At 37.7% G+C, this 20424-nt stretch overlaps 1 protein-coding gene across 1 annotated transcript; it reads right to left on the bottom strand.

Moving 5' to 3' along the window:
• Positions 1 to 699: 699 nt before the first annotated feature.
• LOC123664744 (opsin-1-like) lies at positions 700 to 2999 on the bottom strand. The gene is made up of 8 exons (XM_045599237.1): positions 2844 to 2999; positions 2636 to 2756; positions 2432 to 2549; positions 2063 to 2276; positions 1830 to 1977; positions 1617 to 1727; positions 1359 to 1525; positions 700 to 1257 (listed from the first exon to the last, which is right to left on the bottom strand). Exons 1-8 carry the CDS (start codon positions 2981 to 2983, stop codon positions 1134 to 1136), a joined length of 1143 nt encoding a protein of 380 aa, XP_045455193.1. The 5' UTR covers positions 2984 to 2999; the 3' UTR covers positions 700 to 1133.
• Between the last annotated feature and the right edge of the window lie 17425 nt (positions 3000 to 20424).

Below are 20424 nucleotides of genomic sequence, written 5' to 3'. Positions count from 1 at the left end.
TAAGTAACTCTACCAATGTTTGTAATTCAGTTGCTAAGCAACGATCACCATTTGAAAGAGGACTGGTAGGTACCATTTTAATGCAATAATTTTCGAGTTATGTATTATTAATATATAAACTAGAAGTCCCCCAGTGGTCGAAATTCGACTATAATTAATTTAAATTATAAGTTTGAACATTATTAAGGTTCTGCTGTCAAAGACTATAACTTCTATCATCATAAACAAAAGAGTATACATGCGTGTGTGTATCAAATACAAGTTAGTGTGTGTAATGTTTTTTTTTTTACTGATTTAATGTATTTTTAAAAAATATGAGTATTAGGCATTTCCTTCTCAACATAAACTATAAGTATGAGAAATTTCATACTCCTGCGTCTGCGCAATTTTCGTAAAAAGGGGTACAAAGTTTTTGCTTCACGTGGGTATTAATATATAGAAGAAGATTTAACAGTTAGTAATACTAAAATCCATACCGCTAGGTAGATTCATATATACTAACTTAGTATCGCTATGGATTAAGATGTTTTTATTAAAATTTAACAATTTTCAGATTATTTACCTTTAATATTTTTAATAAGATATATAAATATACCTTCATATTATAGGAAGGTTAAACTAAGCTCATGTTATAAAAAGTAAAATATTAAATTTTCAATAGCTTAAAAATAAAAGGAGAGGAAAAAATTAAACAGTTTGTTTATGTGGTCATAAACCACTTTGCCAGTCATAAACTTTATTTGTCCAATATACAATGCATCTTGCCGTCGTTAAGATTTCGTTACGTCACCTAATTACTAATGGGAGCAGTCTCGTGGTTCACGCGGCGGCCTAGCGACATGATTCCCTTTCTATATTTTTTTTGTATTTTTTATGCCGCCGGCCATTGATACAAGCGAAGGCGTAAGAAATGTGTGCAATGTTCAAATAGACGCACAAAACGCGAACCCAAAATAAGCTAGAGTAGGTAACAAACTTAAAATATTAAAATCCGAATAATTTATAGAGCTCGCGCTCTGTGCTCGTTAACTTTGTACAATAAATTTTCACGTATAAAAATAATAAAGAAAATCGCATTAGCAGAATCAGTTTCCGTAGGAATGTCTGGTAGATCGGTCTAGTCGTCGGAGTGTTCACGCCGAAGGTTTCTCCTCGGTGGCGGTGGCCGCGGAAGCTACTGAGCCGTTTTCTTCAGGCGAGGGCTGGCACGCGAGGGCTGGGAATCTCGCGTACAATGCCGCGCGGTATTTCGGGTGGCTGTAACAGAGACAATTATCATTGTATTTTATCAAAAATAAAAGTAGTATTAGAATTATTAATTCTGTTTTTATCAAACAAGTAAAAGTAAATTTTCATACCTGATACCATATACAATAGGATTATAGACGGCATTAGCCTTGGCGAAGACAGAACCCCAGATAGTGGCAAGTGGCGTGATCGTGGCAGTTTGGAAAATGCCAGCAAAGTTGATGATAAGGTAAGGAGTCCACGCCATGAACCATAGTGAAATGGTCATTAAAGCAACCTAGGATACGTAAATAAATTTTAGAATAGCTAAACATGTTATATTGATTTCGGTAATACCAACTGGATGTATGTATGTATTACTATCTTACCTTAGCCAATTTGCACTCGGCGCTCGTGTTGGCTGCATCCGATGACCTGAGAGAAGCAACGTTCATTTTCTTGGCCTGTTCCCTCATGGCCTTCTCGTGAGCTGCTACAGCCTAGATTAAGAATCAAAAGAATAGATTAAACAGTTTGTTACCTTCCAGTGTTATCGATCAATGTTGAATTGAATAAAAGAATAATTTTAATTTTTTTTTTACCTGAACAATGAAGAAGTAGGAGTAGATGATGAGGGCGAGAGGCAGGAAGTAGCAGGCAATCGCGTAAAGGACGATGTAGCTGCGGTTGCTGAGGGACTGGTCGAAGTAGTCAGTTCCGCAGGCGGTCATGTTGCCCTCAGGTACATATCTTTAAGTATAAAAATAAAAAAACTTTTTCAACGATTCGATTACAATTTAATTTCCCAAATATTATTCAAGAATACAAAGTTTACCGGCCCCATCCGAATAATGGCGCAAGAGTCCACGCTAGCGAGAATAACCAGACGCCGAGGACTCGAAGCAGAGCGCCGTTGATCGTCATAGGTTTAGCGGCAATGCCCTTTACGATCACATTGTATCGGTCGAAAGCGATCGCTGTCATGGTCCAGATGGAGACGCATCCGAAAAGCGAACCGCCACAAGCATATAGTTGGCACGCTAGTGGTCCTGTAACCATTTTTGGTAAAATTTGGATAAGACTATTATAGAGATTTATAAAAAATTAAGAAAATAAACCATCGTCAAACAGCAAAACTAGTTATTTGATCGGTTGCAGTTTGTTGAATATTATTATGATAGTTTAGTGACAAATTTTTACTTACCGAATACCCATGTTTCATTGTAACAGTTGATTATCATCGGGGGTGCCATCATTGCCATCATGAGGAAGTCCGAGAACGCTAAGTTAACGACGAGGATGTTAGATGGCGTTTTGAGATTCTAAAAACAAACAAAATTTAAATATACGAATTTGTAAAACCCTGCGTAAATAGTAAATCAATTTTAACCATATATTTATTGATTACCTTTGTGGTTGTGAAGATGTAAACGACCATTCCATTGCCTGTGACGGAGATGAAACCCATTACACACATGAAGAATCCGAGGAGACCGTGCCACAGCGGATTCATGGGTGGGAATTGATACCTATAATTTTATGTGCATATTTTGGAGTAAGTAGTTGTTCAATTCGAATAAAACAATGCATATCTTTTGTAAATACATATTTTTTACCAATGTGGGTCAATTAAGTGCAGCATTTCGGGAAGTACTTTGTCGACAACGGTTTCATTGCTGCCGTAGGCTGCCATCTGACCGCCCCACGCCTGAAGAGCGGCAGCACCTGGTCCGGGGTCCAAGCTTGTGATAGCCATTTTGTTTTATAGGTCTAAGTGCTTAATCTAAAAAAGAATGATACATATTATTATGTTTATCTATGTATATAAAAATTAAAGTTTTAAATGTTAAAGTTAATGATATTTTTCGAATGAAATCTACACGTGTTTTAGCACCAACATTCAACAAGTCCTTTGTTTTAGTAATTCAGGATTCGTTATATAAATCGAATGGTGTTAAAACAAGTTATTCCTTTATGACTCACTAAATAGGGGTTACTGTGGGTAGGTCGCCCCGAGATGGTTAATACCAAAAATACTGAAGAAAATCGCTTGACGAACTACTCCAGTCTTTAGTTGCTATAACCAATCTCTGGCGAGGATGCCAAGGCGTTGCGGAGGCTACTCGTTCTTTTCGAAGCTACACTTGTCTTTTATAATAACAGAAGAGGGATTAAAATATCGTCATAGAGAAATCGATATTCATAATTAGATATAGGTAATAGGGTGAATACATTACCTGCTAAGTGTAAATACAGGGAGGGTGTTGTAATAACTCCACAAAATATGGCATAAAAATTATTTGTATTTAATGTTAAAATCACAATGTAAATCCAAAAGAGTACTAGGTACTTTTGTGAGTACAATTTGGGTTTTCGCTACAGTCAGGATTTCTTTCCTAATAAAATGATCGCAGAAGATACGAAGAAATAGTCATTACTACAATTGTGAAGTGATAATACTATCGGTATCTATGTGTAAATAAAATAATAATTAAAAAAAAAGCAAAACCCGTTTGCGTGAAGAACAACTAATAGAAAATCAGCTGAAAAGGGGAACAAATATAGATAAAAATTAGTAATTACACAAAGCCAGCGAAATATCAAATGTACATTTAAAAATATTAATACGGTAGTCCCTCGAAATTTTATGCGATATCGTACATAACATGCAGTCGGAAACATGCACCAAGAGAGAATGATTTGATATCCTTCAATTTCATATCGAAAACTTGGGCTGCTAAAACGAATTCAAGTCGCGAGTAAATAGGCTACTTCTAGGTAAGCGTGTTCCATCCTAGACCACATTCTCACTTAACATCAGGTGAAATAGTGGTCAAATGCAAGCCTATCTAATTATAATAAAAGAAAATTATCTAAATCCGTTCAGCGGTTCTGGAGATAGGGTACACTTCCTTTGCAGTCGGGCAAAAAGTATCTATCTAGTAAAAATGTTTAGTTTAGTATACAAGTTAAGCTTTTACGTTACGGTTTTTCTGTTAATAAAAAACTACGCGAGTTTGCGTAGTCAGAAAAATAACATTCCGAGAGTCTACGAGATCTCTTATGCTCTCATAACTCGGTATGAGAATTTGGTCTGCATTTCTCAATGTTTTATGAGATTTTTTCCATAGGGTAGGGTAGGGTTGCGAATAAACCCGTGTGCTTGGTGTGATACTTTAGGACATAGTAATGATATCGTGTGGCGTATCAAACTTTTAATGTATATCTCTATATTTGTGCACCGTATTTTAATAACCATTTGGATGTCCGTAAGCTTTTGAAAAACTTTTGGTTTACATATAATAAATTATATGTAATATTAGTAATTTTAGTATTGAAAACTCTAAGGTAAAAAAAAATAAAAATTTAAAATTAATAATTAATTATAATAAAAAAATGTAGATTTGTGTAACATAAAATATAGACAATACTAAGCTACTCACTTCAAGAATACATAGGTGCAAACAAGTAAAATATTAAGCACTGCTTTCAAGCATTGTTGTGTTCCTGCTAGTGAGTAAAGGTACGGTAATCGTTTATCGTTAATATTTAGTTATATATATATATATATATATATATATATATATATATATATATATATATATATATATATATATATGTATGTATATTATGGGTAGTACTTAATCGACGAAACTATTCTAAATATTTTTAAAATAATATTAATAGTAATTTTTAAATAAGTTCACCCCTGGACGTCTTAAGTCTGCTAATATGGTTATGACACCACTAAGTTTAAGTATATGGAAATATAAGTATGTTAACAAGATTATATACATCGGTAGGACAAATGTCGCGATTGCCCAGTGAACAGACTGTTGTGGTTTTGAAACATTGACTTCAGGTTCCGTTCTGGATTAAAAAAAAAAAACACAACAAAAATGTAAAAACAATTATTTCTAATAATCACACTAGTATAAATATTTAAAGTACCTAATCAGATTATTCCTGTTCTCTTCGTTCTTCTGATATGAGATTCTTGTGATAAGAAAATTATTAACAACTTGAAAAAAAATCGTCATAATGCGTTTTTTTATTATTTTTATCTCGTAATAATTATGAAAAAATGCATTCAAATTAATAAAATTTTCGGGGATTTACATCTATACTAATATTATTAAGCTGAATAGTTTGTTTGTTTGTTTGAACGCGCTAATCTCAGAAACTAATGGTCCAATTTGAAAAATTATTTTTGTGTTAGATAGTTCATTTATCGAGGAAGGTTATAGGCTATATACCATCACGCTAAAACCAAAAGGAGCGGAGCACCAATGAAGAATGTTTCAAAATCGGGGGTTCTTTTTTCCTTTTGAGAGCTTCCGCTGCGTGCGCTGTGAAAACAGTTAAAGTTTCGCCAAAATCATATATGACAAAATTGATCCTCTTTAAAAGTTCTAAAAAAAAGTCCGCGACAACATATATCTATCTTTTAAGGTTGGCTCACTATAACCTTTTACCAAGTTCGTTCTAAAATGATGCATTATTTGCGAAGATGTTTTTATAAACATGATATTAATCCTTATCTAAATAAATACGTTATTCATCACAAGTATTTAATTTAAAACATAATAGCCTTTAACATAATTCGATTTCAATGAGTATCTCAGGAGATATCACCGTTTTAAAATAACATCGCAGGAAAATAATGATCAAGTTTTGCGCGCGCCTCTGTTACACGCGGACGAAGTCGCGCGCAGAAGCTATACCTAATAAAAAAATTAGACACAGGCGTTTGGAATTACTTAAAGAATACAGGTTTTTACTAGCTCCAATATACGAACAAATTTCTTTGGGCACGCGTGGTGCCTGTATTTCCTGGTCATTTGATGGTAAATTCAAACTTGAGGTTCTAGCTTTAGATGAAAAATTGTGGGCACCGTCAAACCCTTTGATTTGACAAGTCGCAGAGCCACGATATTATCTATTTCGAAGCTCGAGCTGTATTTAGGACCAAATTCTATTTGCTACACATGTTTTGAAATTCACGTTTTTCATGCCACACTGCGACACATTCTCTGACGATCCGTTCTTTTTATTTTCGTAGTTACTATATTATTATAATCATCATTTTACGTATCGTACCGTGGTATCTTCGGAGCGGCTGAACCGATTTTTTTGGGATAGTCATTAGAAGACAAAAAAGATTGGGGGGCAAACATAGGCTCCTTTTTATTCCGAAATTTTCACTAAATCGGGGTTTTACGCGGAAAAACCCATGTTTATCGTGTCCGAGTACCTAACGCCCAGATAGATATGAAATACCCAAACATTTTTTATTAAATACGACAATTTTTTGCAATCAAATTCTTTTTGTTTCGATAATTGTGTTGAGTTTTTATGGGACAATCAATAGAAGATATAGAGATATAGTGATGAAGGTTATAGGCAACTACTTTCATCGAATTAACGCGGGTGAAACCGCGGTGCACAGCTAGTGTATGATATAACTGAAACTGTGTGGCTACGGCAGTAAATAACATAGCCATCCACTCTCTTCCAGTGGGTCTCGTAAGAGGCGACTAAGGGATAACACAGTTCCACTGCTGGACATAAGCCTCCACAAGTTCGTGTCAAAAATGGCGTGAACTCATGTGATTTGCCCATATCTGAGACTTTATCTACAGCTTACTCTTCCGTACCAGTTCTAGCTGTAATGCTTCTCGTTCTTTCATGCCTCATACAAGTTCTTTCTTTCATCCATCCACATTCACACACTGGGTAGATTCCCACATAAGCTATATCTACCACTCTATGTCCTTATGTCATACACGGGGAAAATAAGTGGGGATGGGAATAATTTTTTTATTTACATGTTTTCTTGCTCTTATTTATTTCTTATATTTTAATTCGTATTTTTGTATTTACAGGGTCTTACAATTTATTATAATTCTTTATTACTTTCTTATACACAGTTTTAAGATCTTAAATCTAGTACTAATATTCCTACTTACATAATATCTAACATTCTAGAGCTCAATCTATGGAGCCTATAGTTTAGGTACTTATATCATAATTATCTATTACATGTATGGCTTATCTATACAACTTAATTACATTTCTATGCAAAATCACATTAATTTTTACATAAAAACATACCAACTTGTTACTAATACTATTTTAGATTCCATTTGTTAACCCTAGAAGCCCAATCATATTTTGTTATCCAAAAAGGTCAAAATCATAGGTCAAATTTACCCACATCGGTAAATACCACATATAACTTACTTTTTCTGTTAAATTTATTATTTTTTAACCTTATTTATTTATATCAACTATTTAGGAAATGAAAAAAGTATAATTATAATAATATTTATTTTTTAGACTTTGTAAAAACAACTATAACTAATTAATATAAAAATTTGGTACAAAGAGATCCTTTCGGTTTTTTTCCTTCTTTTAAACTAAAAATATAAAAAAATTAAAACAATATATTTTTTTCTACTAACAAATCAATCTTTTATAATAATGAAATAGTTTAATATAATACTTATTTATTTATAAGCACTTTTCACACACATCAATATTGTGCTCACGACGTATTGCCTTTTTGCATTTTATGCACTGTGTTGCAATTTGTTTTCCGCCCTTTTTTAACCGACTTCCAAAAAAGGAGGAGGTTCTCAATTCGACTGTATTTTTTTTTTTTTTTTTTTTTTTTTTTATGTATGTTACATCAGAACTTTTGCCCGTGTGGACCGATTTCGACAAATTTTGTTTTAATCGAAAGGTGGTGTGTGCCAATTGGTCCCATTTAAATTTATTTGAGATCTAACAACTACTTTTCGAGTTATATCTAATAATGTGTTTTTACTTGACGCTTTTTTCGTCGACCTACGTTGTATTATAACGCATAACTTTCTACTGGATGTACCGATTTTGATAATTCTTTTTTTGTTGGAAAGGGGATATCCCTAGTTTGGTACTGTGATAAGGAAACTAGGATCTGATGATGGGATCCCAGAGGAATCGAGGGAAACTCTCGAAAATCCGTTATAACTTTTTACTGGGTGTACCGATTTTGATAATTTTTAATTTAATCGAAAGCTGATGTTTATCATGTGGTCACATATAAATTTTATCGAGATCTGATAACTACTTTTTGAGTAATCTTTAATAACGCGTAGTCGCTTGACTATTTTTTCGTCGATCTACGTTGTATTAGTTGTCGATGTAATTGAAGTCGGTTTTTTTTTCGTTTGCGAGCAAACACAATTATATAGGAACAATATCCACAGTTACGATGCTTTTTCGGTTCTGGTTGTTCTGGGACGTCCTCTGGTACTGGTTGCGGCTCATTTTGAATAACATTCATTATATTTTCACGTACTGAACGTTTTAAAGTAGGGGCTTCCAGCCGCTGTTGCATCCATGGCGTAGTCAACTCTGTGATAATTTTTTTGATGAAGTTCTTGCGACTTAATGGTTTTTCTTTTCTCGAAAGCTTGTTGTGGCAGTAAATAATATAAGAATTTACAAAAGACATATTAAGCATGCCGTAAAAAATAGTCATAGGCCACCGATTTGTCTTCCTGTTTGTCGACATCGAGGAACACATTTGATCGAAGGAATCGACACCTCCTTTTGTTTGATTATAAAATAATATAATGTCTGGCTTTCCATTAGTATTGTCAACTACGCCGTCTTCGTCACACGATGATAAGAGGTACACCATCTTAGATGACTTGGGTTTATAAGATACTAAGGTCAACGGACCATCGAAACAAAATATAGACGATCCCACGGGGCGAGAACGCGTATTTTTTAACGCTTCTGGAATTTCCCTTTTATTTGATCGTATAGTTCCAACCATTGTGCATTGTCAAATTATATGGACTTTTTAGTAAGGTTTTTGCCAGTGGTACGGAAGTGAACCAATTGTCACACGTAATATTTCGATTACTACCGTGTACTGTTTTTGTCAACTCCTTAACATAAAACTCGCCAAGAGGAAGGCCATTCGTTTTAGTACTCTTACCAATGTAAGGTATCGCATTTACCATATACTTTGTTGCAGCGTCACATAACATTGGGAATTTTATTCCATATTTATTAGGCTTATTCGGTATATACATCCGAAATGGACATCTACCTCGAAAACCTAATAACTGTTCATCTACCGTTAAGTTTGTTCCTGGTGTATAGTTCAACCTGCATTGATCGATGAAAATATCCCATGCCTTTCTAACAGGTAAAAAAGCATCATCTTGTCTAAGAGTCGCCCGTAATGACTTGTCATCCATTCTTAGACATCGTAGAAAAAACTCAAACCTTTCTTTACTCATTACGCTAACGTATCGAGTACCAGAGAATGAAGCATCGAATAACTCATCGGTAGACAAGTGGTTGTCCTTCATTACAGCCGTCAATGCAAGTATTCCTATAAGTGCCCAAATCTCTGTGACATTAGTATTTCTGTAAGTTGCTGAAATCTCTTTTATATTTACACGTTTCCGTAGCATTTCTTCATTAGTCTATTGCACTATCTCTTCTATGATTTCGTCTGTGATGAAAAGTTGAAAACAAAGTAACGGTTCGACGATATTCCGGCACATTCGAGTAGGTCCTCTGTTTGTACGTACTATATTAATTGAAGAAGTCCTCCCGCTCGATCTACCTTTCACAGTACTCCAAACATGGTTATTCTTTGAACGTAATGAACGGTATGGTAATACAATGATTCTGTTTGATGATGAGTGAGGTATATCTGTAGTAGTTGATTTAATAGACGCATTTTCATTTTGAACAGCCTCTTGGCTAACTGGCTGGCTTGAACACTCAACGTAGTCAACTACCTCGTCTTCCACATCACTTATATCTTCTTCTTTTGAGTTTGTATCACATATCTCTGAGTCACTGTCATTTTCTAAAATGGCCGCTATCTCGTCGGTTCTTATCTGTCTAGAGGACGCCATCTTGTTTTTTCTCTAAAATAATATTGATTCATTATTAAGACAATAAAATACAACTTTAACTCTCTTGAAATAGCTCTTTTTAAAAACTTAAAATAAATGTAAAAGTTACACAAAGCCTAAACGTGGGTCAAAATGACCTACAACAGTACGATAACTCCAATATGTAGGGACTTACCAAGACAATACCGCCGTCTCCTATGGGCTCTTAGCAGATACTAAGTTAGTTCGATCAATCACGACGATCGAATGAAGTGTGCGAAAGAGAAAGCAGATATTTGTTTGCGTGTGGGTAAAAATGACCTAGATTGGGCTTCTAGGGTTAATATTATGCTAAATATATTTAGGTACACAATATTAAGACAACATTGTTTACTAGGTCTTATTCTATTATTAACTACTATTGTTACTTTTTACAGTACTGCAGAAACAGTTCTCTGCTATCATTTTCTTGAATAACTTTATACATATTATTGTTTTTCTTTGAAAGGACATGGCCAAAAAAGTACATTCCACGTACAGGTACATATAAATATGTACTAAATATTAAAAAGAGAAAGATGAATTATGACGCAGTTTTTAACCTCTCTGAAATTGTCAGTTTTTATTTCGAAAAAAAAAAAAAAAATAAGCATTACAAGATGAATTCGTCAACTTCCGCCATATTTTACTATAGAGAAGTCTATTCAGGGCTGCCAGGTGCACAAAAAGTGTGATCGTACGTCAACTACAAAAAAAATCGTATGCCAAGGAAATTTTGAAATAAAAAGATCGTACAGCCCTTTAAGACTAAGTACTAATTTTTTATTATAAATTATCAAAATTCGTTTAGTTTTAGAAAATAAATGTAATAAAACTATTTGTGACACTCATACAAAATTTTCCGAGGTCATATTTTTTAATAAAAGAATTTGTTGGGTTAAACTTCGTAAAATTTTCGTTACTTCTTAATTGATTGCTTAGCTAATAATTTGCACTTACGTGTATCATTGGATAAACTGTTTCTAAGTTTTGTTTTGATTAAATAAACTTCGCTGAATGCTCGTTCACAATCTGAACAGTAATGGGGAACACATAACAAATTTAAAGCAAATTGAGCCAGTGTTTTATAATTTTCAAATTGTTTTTTATTTCAAAATGTGTTTTTTTTTTTTCAAGTCGCAATTAATACCGAAAGAGAAAATATCTATATTATATATATTAGTTTTGTTAGAAAGCAAATAAATACAGCTCTTATAAAGATCTAGGCACGCGTTAAGTAGTTGGGGTAGTTCTCCTAAATTCATGCTTGCCGGTGGATGACGTTTTTTTAATTATGAAATGCTTCCAGGTAATAGGAATATAAAAATCGTACATTGTGTGGAAGATCTTGGTCTAGCGATCGTACATGAGTAAAAATGCAAAAAAATCGTATGAGTACGATTTAAATCGTACATCTGGCAGCCCTGAGTCTATTTAAAATAATGGACGTTCCTTACCATGCATATTACTAATGTGGACACGTTTTGGATAACAAATGCTTTTATTAGGATCATTTTATTCATATCGAAACTGTCTTTAGTGATAATTTTTCATTCAATAAATGAAAAAAAAAACAATGTATTAAAATAATAATGTTAATATGAGTATTATTTAATTTCATTCCCACATTCTGCAACATAATACATAAAATGGAATGTGTTTACGTGCTTGACAATGTGTCATAGTCTATGTCAACCGTCAATGTTATGTTATGTTATGTTATTTGTTGTATTGTTATTTGACTGGATTGCCGTTCGTTTCTTCGCTGCGCTTGCGTTCGTTGTACCGTATGTACTGTGTTTGTTTTGCGATTATTCTCTAATATTTTTGACCCGTTCTTTTGCCTATGTTTTATTTGACACTGAACATAATAGTGATTCTGTCCTGGAAGCTATTTTAGGCTATCATTGTAATTGCCTTGTAGGGAACAAGACTGCTGGTTGTTGTTGTCATGTAATGACTGTAATCTGGTACTTTGGTTGGGCATGGCACCAAAACAATATTCAAGCTGCAGCAGGATTTTTATACAACATACTTATAACAGTTCAAGAATATTAAAAATAAAATAAATATCCATTTTTACTCTTTTTTATTTTGTTTCCCTTACCTTTGCAATAAAAGGGATACGACCGATGAAAAGGTGGCCTTTACCTTGTTTAAATACCTATTATTGCTAAAACTATATCAGTTTAGTCTATAATAATTCGAAACTGTTCACTGTTTGAAAGCGCCGTTTTTTAAATCATAACCTATACTCTTACATGTTAACGTCTATATAGTCTATTGTAATGACAAGTTCTGTGAGTTTGATAATTATAACAATTTAATGTGCCTATTATCACGAGTTTATAACACCAAAAGTTATCTGTGTACACTAAGTTCGAAAGCCCATACAAAAATTGGCCATGTCATTTTACGCCTTTTTGACTTTCCAGTTGCAACCTCTCATGATCGAAGATCGGGCACCCCAGAAGGACGTGGAAGACAGATTCTGGACGCCCAGGCCAGATGGTCAGCACTCTCATTCCCCTCTAGTAGTGCATGGGCTTTGATCCAGAGAAAACTGACACGTGTGTCCTGGAGCGGAGACCTTCGCAGATATCCCCGCGCCTCGACGGACAGGGGATGGAGGGCTTTCGGATTTAGGCTTTAGAATAAGAACCGCATTTTGAAGTTAGATAGGTTAGGGTTATTTTTTTTTGTAACCAAGTTATATTGATAAACGGTCAAATTTTGAGCTTAGATAATTCGACGGTTCTCAATCTATAAAGCCTTACCCGTATTTTTAAGCGTGAACAGTGCCGGTGAAGAGTCGGAGTTAGTATGTCCCGACTGATCCGACCAAGTGGATCGCGGCTATCCGCGCCTTGGTTACTTAAGTAATAGAAGAGAAAATATTCGGCATATGAACCTCTAAGAAAGAATTTGTGCATACATATATATATATAAGTAATTAAGTAGGTATATATACAAGAACCCGACAACAACCGTCGGGGCGCAGTAGCCCGCTAGACACAACTTCCGTCTGAGTTATCTGTTCTGTTATATATATCCGACGGCCGGATATTCGGCTATTCGGCCTGGTGGTTTTAAAATTGTTATAAGTTAAAAACTATATATGTATATATTACCAATGCATTTCGGCCAGAAATTTCAAATATTTTCCTCTAAATCCTAACTAAAGCGTCAATCTATTACGACATTTGTGATTGTAGTTCATTATAGTCAATCACTGACATCACAATGTTAGGTTTTATAGTTTGAGTATTTATTTTAATAATTTTTTTTTTTTTTTTAACAAGTCTTATACATCCACGGGCTTATGAACCCATGTCCTTTTTTACTTTAATACATGCAAATTTTTATTTTTATTTTTTTCTCTATTTCAAGGTAGGCGTTAGTCAACAACATCGCTGTTCAAGTCAGACTATGTTTGTTTTTAATGTCTCCAAAAGAGACGTGAGTCCACCGACCGGTTCTTAATCTAATCTATGGTACAATTTTTTTTTTTTTTTTTTTTTTTTTTTTTTTTTTTTTTTTTTTTTTTTTTTTTTTTTTTTTTTTTTGTATTATTATTATTTCCTTATAATACTATACTTATATCTAGCTAAATCTTACATTATTTACATGCGTAATAATCGTTTTCTTAGAAATATATTTTTTAATATTGTCTATATTACTACCAAACTTACTCCTCCCAAGCAAAGCAACCTATTCGAATTTTATTTTGACATCTCGAGAATACTCTCAACGACGGCAGTGTCTCTATTATGAATCGCCATCTTGAGACTATGCTCGAGGATGTCTTTTTCCGTAGCCTCCGCCGCCCTCCCGACGAAACGACAGATCGCGTCATCTCTGTAGTCGGTGTAGTAGACACAGGCCTTGGTGTGTCTAGTCACCGCGACTATCGCGTGCGAAACGCTGTCATGTATTCGCAGCCTCCCACTCCTCGTCTGGATGACGATGACACTCTCACTCGTCTGGCCCTGCGCCTCGTGGATAGTCAAGACACGCGACCCCTCCCCTTTCCCGTATCCCCGGTCCACCAGCAACTTCTTCTCTTCCTGCGTGAAGACCAGGTATAGGGTCCAGTTCTGTTTTGCAGAGATTTGCGCGCCCGTGAAGCTTTCCACGCGCAGGGAACGGATTATTGGGCTTGAGCTATAAATATCTTTGTAAACCTCGCTGATGGCGAAGGCGACATCCTTGGGGTTTCGGTGCGTACAAGACAGCTCCCACGATATGCCTGTTATTAGGGTTAGTCTGCTGTACCGCATCTTGAACAGGTTTTCCCTGTCGATGTACGGCAGCTGGTTAATATCTCCGATGAGGACCACCTTCTTGGCCCCTGATAGTCGGGCTGCCATCACTATGGCCCCGAAGTGGTTCATGAGGGCTTCATCTACCGTAAGACGGCTGATTTTTGCGCCCCCTCGAAAACCATTGACCAGTACGGAGGCCATAGTGCGCACCTTAGATTTGGCTTTAACGCCATAGCGGTGTGCCAGCTTCTCCTTAAGTTCTTTGGCAGCCTCGACTGTGGTCGTAATGACGACTTCCTCGTCCTCATCGAATTCCCCGACTATGCGAGTTGTCTTGCCACATCCTGGAACCCCATTTATCCATTCCAGTGAAGGTAGCCCCCAGACCACGGAAGAATCATCGGCGTCACGGTCCCCCGTGATGGTTTGAGCCATCCGGAGTATCCGATCATCCAGCATTACTCTCGTGCATCTGGCCACTACCACCACCGGGTCCCCTGGTGGTGTATTGAAGATCTGAGGCTCTTGTTCCTGCCCCTCAGACTCGACCGCGCTCACGAAGCCTGCTGTGATGTTATATGCAGCCATATACCTCCCCGACATATTTCCTTTGAGTATCTGTCGAGTGTCGTTGTTGTAAATGGCTGCTTCGGCTTCTTCGAGTTCCACCTCCAGTAACTTTAGGTTGTTGTACTGGTAGGTCTGCATGATCTTATTGCATGTGGCCAGGTTCACCTCTCGGTTTGCCTTTGTTATGGCCAGGAACTCGGTAAGGGCATTTTGCGCGTGTTCAGACGGTGTGGACGCTGGTCGAAGTTTTGGTGGTGTTACTTGCCCCATATCGGCCCTTGTTCGAACAGTTGGTGGCGCCTCCGGGTGCTTCGAACTTTCGTCCTCGGTGAACCTTTCCAACGCCTTAATTTGCCGCTCTCTTGTATCGACCTGATTGGGGGACAAATGGGGCGGTTTTTTGCCTCGTTTTGGGGAGATCGTCGATTGGATAAACTTCGCCATCGACATCAGGCTCGGTTTCGGTGTGGCTTTTGTCCGATTGCTTAACTCAGCCTTTTGGGCCTCGACCTGTTTCTGTAGGCGCTCCGATCCGCTGGGTGTGGGCTCTTCAAGAGCCGGCGATGCGGGGGGTTTAGATGTGCTGATCTTGGGTTTTAGGTAGCCTAGATCCTCCCCCCTGTCTTCGTATATAATGACCTCGTTGTTCAGTGAGGCCTTTAGACATCCGTACCTGTCTGATACGTTGCCTTTGTCATACCCGACTCTCATTGAGTCCACACTGATCCTTCCGGGAGCCCCACCGGAGGCCTCGTCCAGCCGCTGTAGCCACAAACTTGACTGCGCGAAGGCAGACCTTTCTCCTTCCTCGAAAAGCACGATTGTTTTATTTTTCAACCGCACCAGACGGTAAATTAAGTCGTCCTTCGGTTTTTGCGCAAGCGCCTCGATCTTAGAGCGCTTTATGCTTGTGTTTTGCGTGCTACCTGTCATCAGCAGGGCAAGCCCCGGCGAGACCACCAGACGATCCTGACCTTCGGAGCGACAAAAACTCATTCCGACTCTCTCCGCTTCGCTGTCCATAAACAGAGCCACGCATCTGGTCTTTATTCCCACTTCACCGCTTCCTTTCCATTCTTTGAACAAGGCCACTGGTGTTTTACTGTGAGTAGGTTGCGGAGGTACGTTTTTATTGGCTCTCTTCTGGAACAAACTCTGCAGAGAAGACGGTGTGGTCTGTGTTATTTGGCCACGCAGCGTTTGGGTATTCAGGGGCTGAGAAGCAGTTGCCCCAGGCTGGTAAACGGTATATGGGACACGGACCTGAACGTGTGTCGGTGTCTGTGTAATTGTGTTTGTGTTTGTGTTGGTAGTTGTTGTGACGGTACTGGCACTATGTGGTATGAATGCAGCCTGTGGTAGAGCGGTCGTGCTATTTCTTTTTGCAGCCAAGGAAGCGGCTTTTCTCGCAAATGTCAGGAAAGACGTTCTGCCCGGTTCATTTTCCAAGATGGTGCGGAGCGAGGTCTGGTCTAGTTTTGTCTGGAGTTTGAGTTCCAGAGCCAGCCTTTCTCTGCCGAACCTCGGACATTCCAGCAGAATGTGCAGAACTGTCTCCTGACAGTTTGAGTCGCAGATACACGAAGGGCTGTCCCTAAGGTGGAATCTGTGTAGATACGCCGCAAATCCTCCGTGACCGGTCAGTACTTGTGTGTCGACAGGTGTTAGTGCCGATTTTCTTACCAGCTTGTAAGCGGTCTTTACGTCTGGTAGAAAGATTTTCGTGACCGAGCCAGTTACCGAAGAATTGTATCTTTCTTGCCACAACTCGACAGTCTCTTCACGTATCCGCCTTCTGACATACGACACTGGAATACTATTTTAATAATTTAAAATAATTTGATTATCCCAATACATAAAATTATTTAATAATTTAATATAACTTACTCGCACGTCTATCACCCCCTTTAGGGTATCGTTATTTCATAAATAGCGCATTATGCTTGCCAAAAAAATTAACGTTTACGGATTTTTAACGGTATTCCAAGTAGTGATGTGCCGGATCGTCAAAAATGTATATCCGCGGATACGAATCCGGATACAGATATTTAACGTCAAGATCCGCGGATATGGATACGGATACGGATCTTTATTTAGTCAGTCAATCAGTGTTGGTGCGTGACCTTGAAACGATATTTGATGTCACGCCTGCTGCAACGACGGGCAGGACTAGAGTTGCCAGATCGAATAACCCTATTATTGGGGGGAATTTTTTTTTCGGGATATTGGTCGGAAGTAACAAAAATAAAATTAAATTTAAGTTAATACAGTATATATTTTTTAAGACAACAACATTTTTTATGGATGAAAATCTGAAATAAATTATTATTATTATTATTATGTAACGCTGCCGATACAATAAATACTAACAAAAAAAAAAACAAGATTATCAATGATCAACGAAATTGAATAAAGTAATTAATTTTTTAGCTTTCCATATGTACTCGTACTTTTCATAGATTTTACCTCAAAGTTGAGTGAAATTATTACCTCTGTTTTTAATTTTTTACCTCATTGCACCTACTAATAAAATATTATATATTTTGTCATTAGACATATTCATTTTTCTTTCTGAGAGGTGATTTAAATGAAATGTTTCTTTTAAAGAACAATTCATCATTATTGATGTCATTAGAAATGTTCAATTTTTCTGCTAGATCCAAGAGCTCATTCCATGAAAACAAAGTCGCCTTTTTAGTGAAAATTGGGAGTCTTTTATATAAGGAGTTCTCACTAAAATTAAATCTTTCTTCTAAGTACTTAATAGCTCGTTTGGAAAACTGCTCTGCTTCCTTATAAAATTGTTCCTTTTCAGCATCGGATACTCTAATTGCTATGGATCTGTTTTCTGTGTTCTGTTTTTTTTTTATACAACTAGGTCAGCAAACAAGCGTAAGGCTCACATGATGGTAAGCGATTAACGTCACTTATACCCCCCACATACCCTAGCCCCAATCCCCCCCCCCCGCAACTTACTCACGACAGGAACACAACACTTTTGAAATCAGTATTATTTAGCTGATTTACTTCCCTTGTCGGGCTGCTCCAGATTTTAAGCAGAATATTTCCTGCCGTGCTCCACCTTAGTTTCTCCGCCAACAACATGCCAATACTGCCGAAGCGCCGAGCGGCGAGGTTTTGTTTGATGAAAATTTGGAACTTAAAATTAATGTTTTCTAAAATGAAGTTGTTTTTCGGGAGATTTTTTTCTTTCTCAGGAGTCGGGAATCTGGAGGGTTTGCAAAAATTCGATAGAGAGTCCTGCCAAATCCCGATAAAATCTGGCAACCATAGGCAGGAAAGGTATCAACTTGCATTGCGCGCGTATTACTTCTGTTTAGCAACCAGGTCCAGGAAACGTTGGGCATCTAAAAAATAACCGCGATAAAATACGAAAAAGTTGTTTCAATAAAAAAGTTATTTGTTTTTCATTTTCTTATATTTATAAAAGTAAGTTTGCAATTAAAGGTGCCAAATATTTTTTAATTATACTACTTAATCACATAATCTGAGTTATTATGCAGCATTTTATCCTGTCAATTGAATTTGAAAATTAATAAAAGATCTGTATAGGATCCGCGAGAAAAGTGACGGATACGGATCTCATTTTTCCCGCTGATATCCGCGGAAACGGATACGGATACAGATATCCGGTACATCACTAATTTATGACTAATTTCAAGCTCTGGCCTGAATCAGACTGCTCATAAAAATTAATAAACGAATTTCTTCATTTATATTTGCATCCTGTTCTAACATTGTATGTAATTCGAAACATAACTGTTAAAAATAATTAGGATTATTTTTAATGTTAATTTTGTTTAGAATTAAGCTTGGATCTAAACAATAGTGGCAATATTTACTGTCAAACAATGTTATTTTAGCCGCGTTCCACTAAGCGTCCTTAACGCCCGTGGCGTCCATTCTATCGTTCAATATAAAGGCTAGTTTACACTTTGATTTGATTACAGGTTGCAACACGGGTACCAGATATTGCCATACAGCCAATTGCCTGGACCTTCTGCTGACTACAGATCCAGACAGACACTCGGTCTCAGTATCTGCCCCTCTAGGATCATCCGACCATTGTCTGGTGAAATCCATATCGACCGCCTCTTCTCCGGACAACTGTCCAAGGGGCACAAGAAGAGTGTGGCGATATGAGTTAGCGGACTGGGAAGAGATGCGGCATTTCTATGCATCTTTCCCTTGGCGGCATGCCTGTTTTTCCTCGGGTGACCCCTCGTGTTCGGCTGAGGCAGTTGCGGGCGTGATTCGACAGGGAATGGAATACTTTATACCATTCTCCGACATATCGCTCGACCACAAATCCCGACCTTGGTACAATGCTGAGTGCACCCATGCTGAAGCCCTTAAAGAGTCTGCTTACAAAGCTTGGGTACAAGTCCGCGATGCCAAAGTTGGAGCGCGGAGGGTTCGCACGAGGAAGAAAGCTTTTAATTCAGCCGCCAAGTCCTGCAAACGGATATTACAAAAGGCCCGATTCGACCATATCCGTCGTATAGGCACTAAACTTGCCTCCTACCCCCCTGGTAGTAAACAATTCTGGTCTCTGTCGAAGGCAGTAGAGTCCAATTTCTGCCGCCCTACATTGCCTCCTCTGCAGAAGCCTGATGGTTCGCTAGCTCACTCGGCAGTGGAAAAGGCAAACTTGTTTGCATCTCTCTTTGCGAGCAATTCGCGTCTTGACGCTAGCTCTACACAACCACCATCCTTGCCTCGATGTGACTCTTCTATGCAAGAGATCACGATCCACAATAAAGAGGTCCGTAGAGTGTTGCTGAACCTTGACGTGAATAAGACTAGTGGACCTGATGGTATACCTGCGCGCGTCCTAAAGGCCTGTGCACCTGAGCTGTCTCCTGTTCTCACGCGCCTGTACCGCCTCTCTCTTCAAACTAGAACGGTGCCAAAATCTTGGAAGCTGGCTAATGTGCAGCCAGTGCCCAAAAAGGGTAGCCGAATGAATCCCTGCAACTACCGACCAATCGCCATCACCTCCATGCTCTGCAAAGTCATGGAAAAGGTACTTAACAGCATGTTGCTGAACTACCTAGAGGACAATGAACTCCTCAGTGACCACCAATACGGCTTTCGTCAGGGGCGGTCTACTGGAGATCTTCTGGTGTATGTCACACACTGCTGGGGCGAAGCCATTGAGAAACATGGTGAGGCGCTCGCTGTATCACTAGATATCTCGAAGGCCTTCGACAGGGCTTGGCACGCAAGTCTCCTTAGCAAACTTCCTGCTTACGGCATCCCTGCTGACTTTTGTAGCTGGATTTCAGACTTTTTGAGTGAAAGGTCGATCAGAGTGGTCGTGGACGGCTGCTCCTCTGACCTGATGGATATAAACGCCGGCGTCCCTCAAGGTTCTGTTCTCTCTGCAACTC

The sequence above is a fragment of the Melitaea cinxia genome, chromosome 2 (genome assembly GCF_905220565.1).
Source record: "Melitaea cinxia chromosome 2, ilMelCinx1.1, whole genome shotgun sequence".
NCBI lineage: Eukaryota > Metazoa > Arthropoda > Insecta > Lepidoptera > Nymphalidae > Melitaea > Melitaea cinxia.
This window is presented reverse-complemented; position numbering and strand designations above follow the sequence as displayed.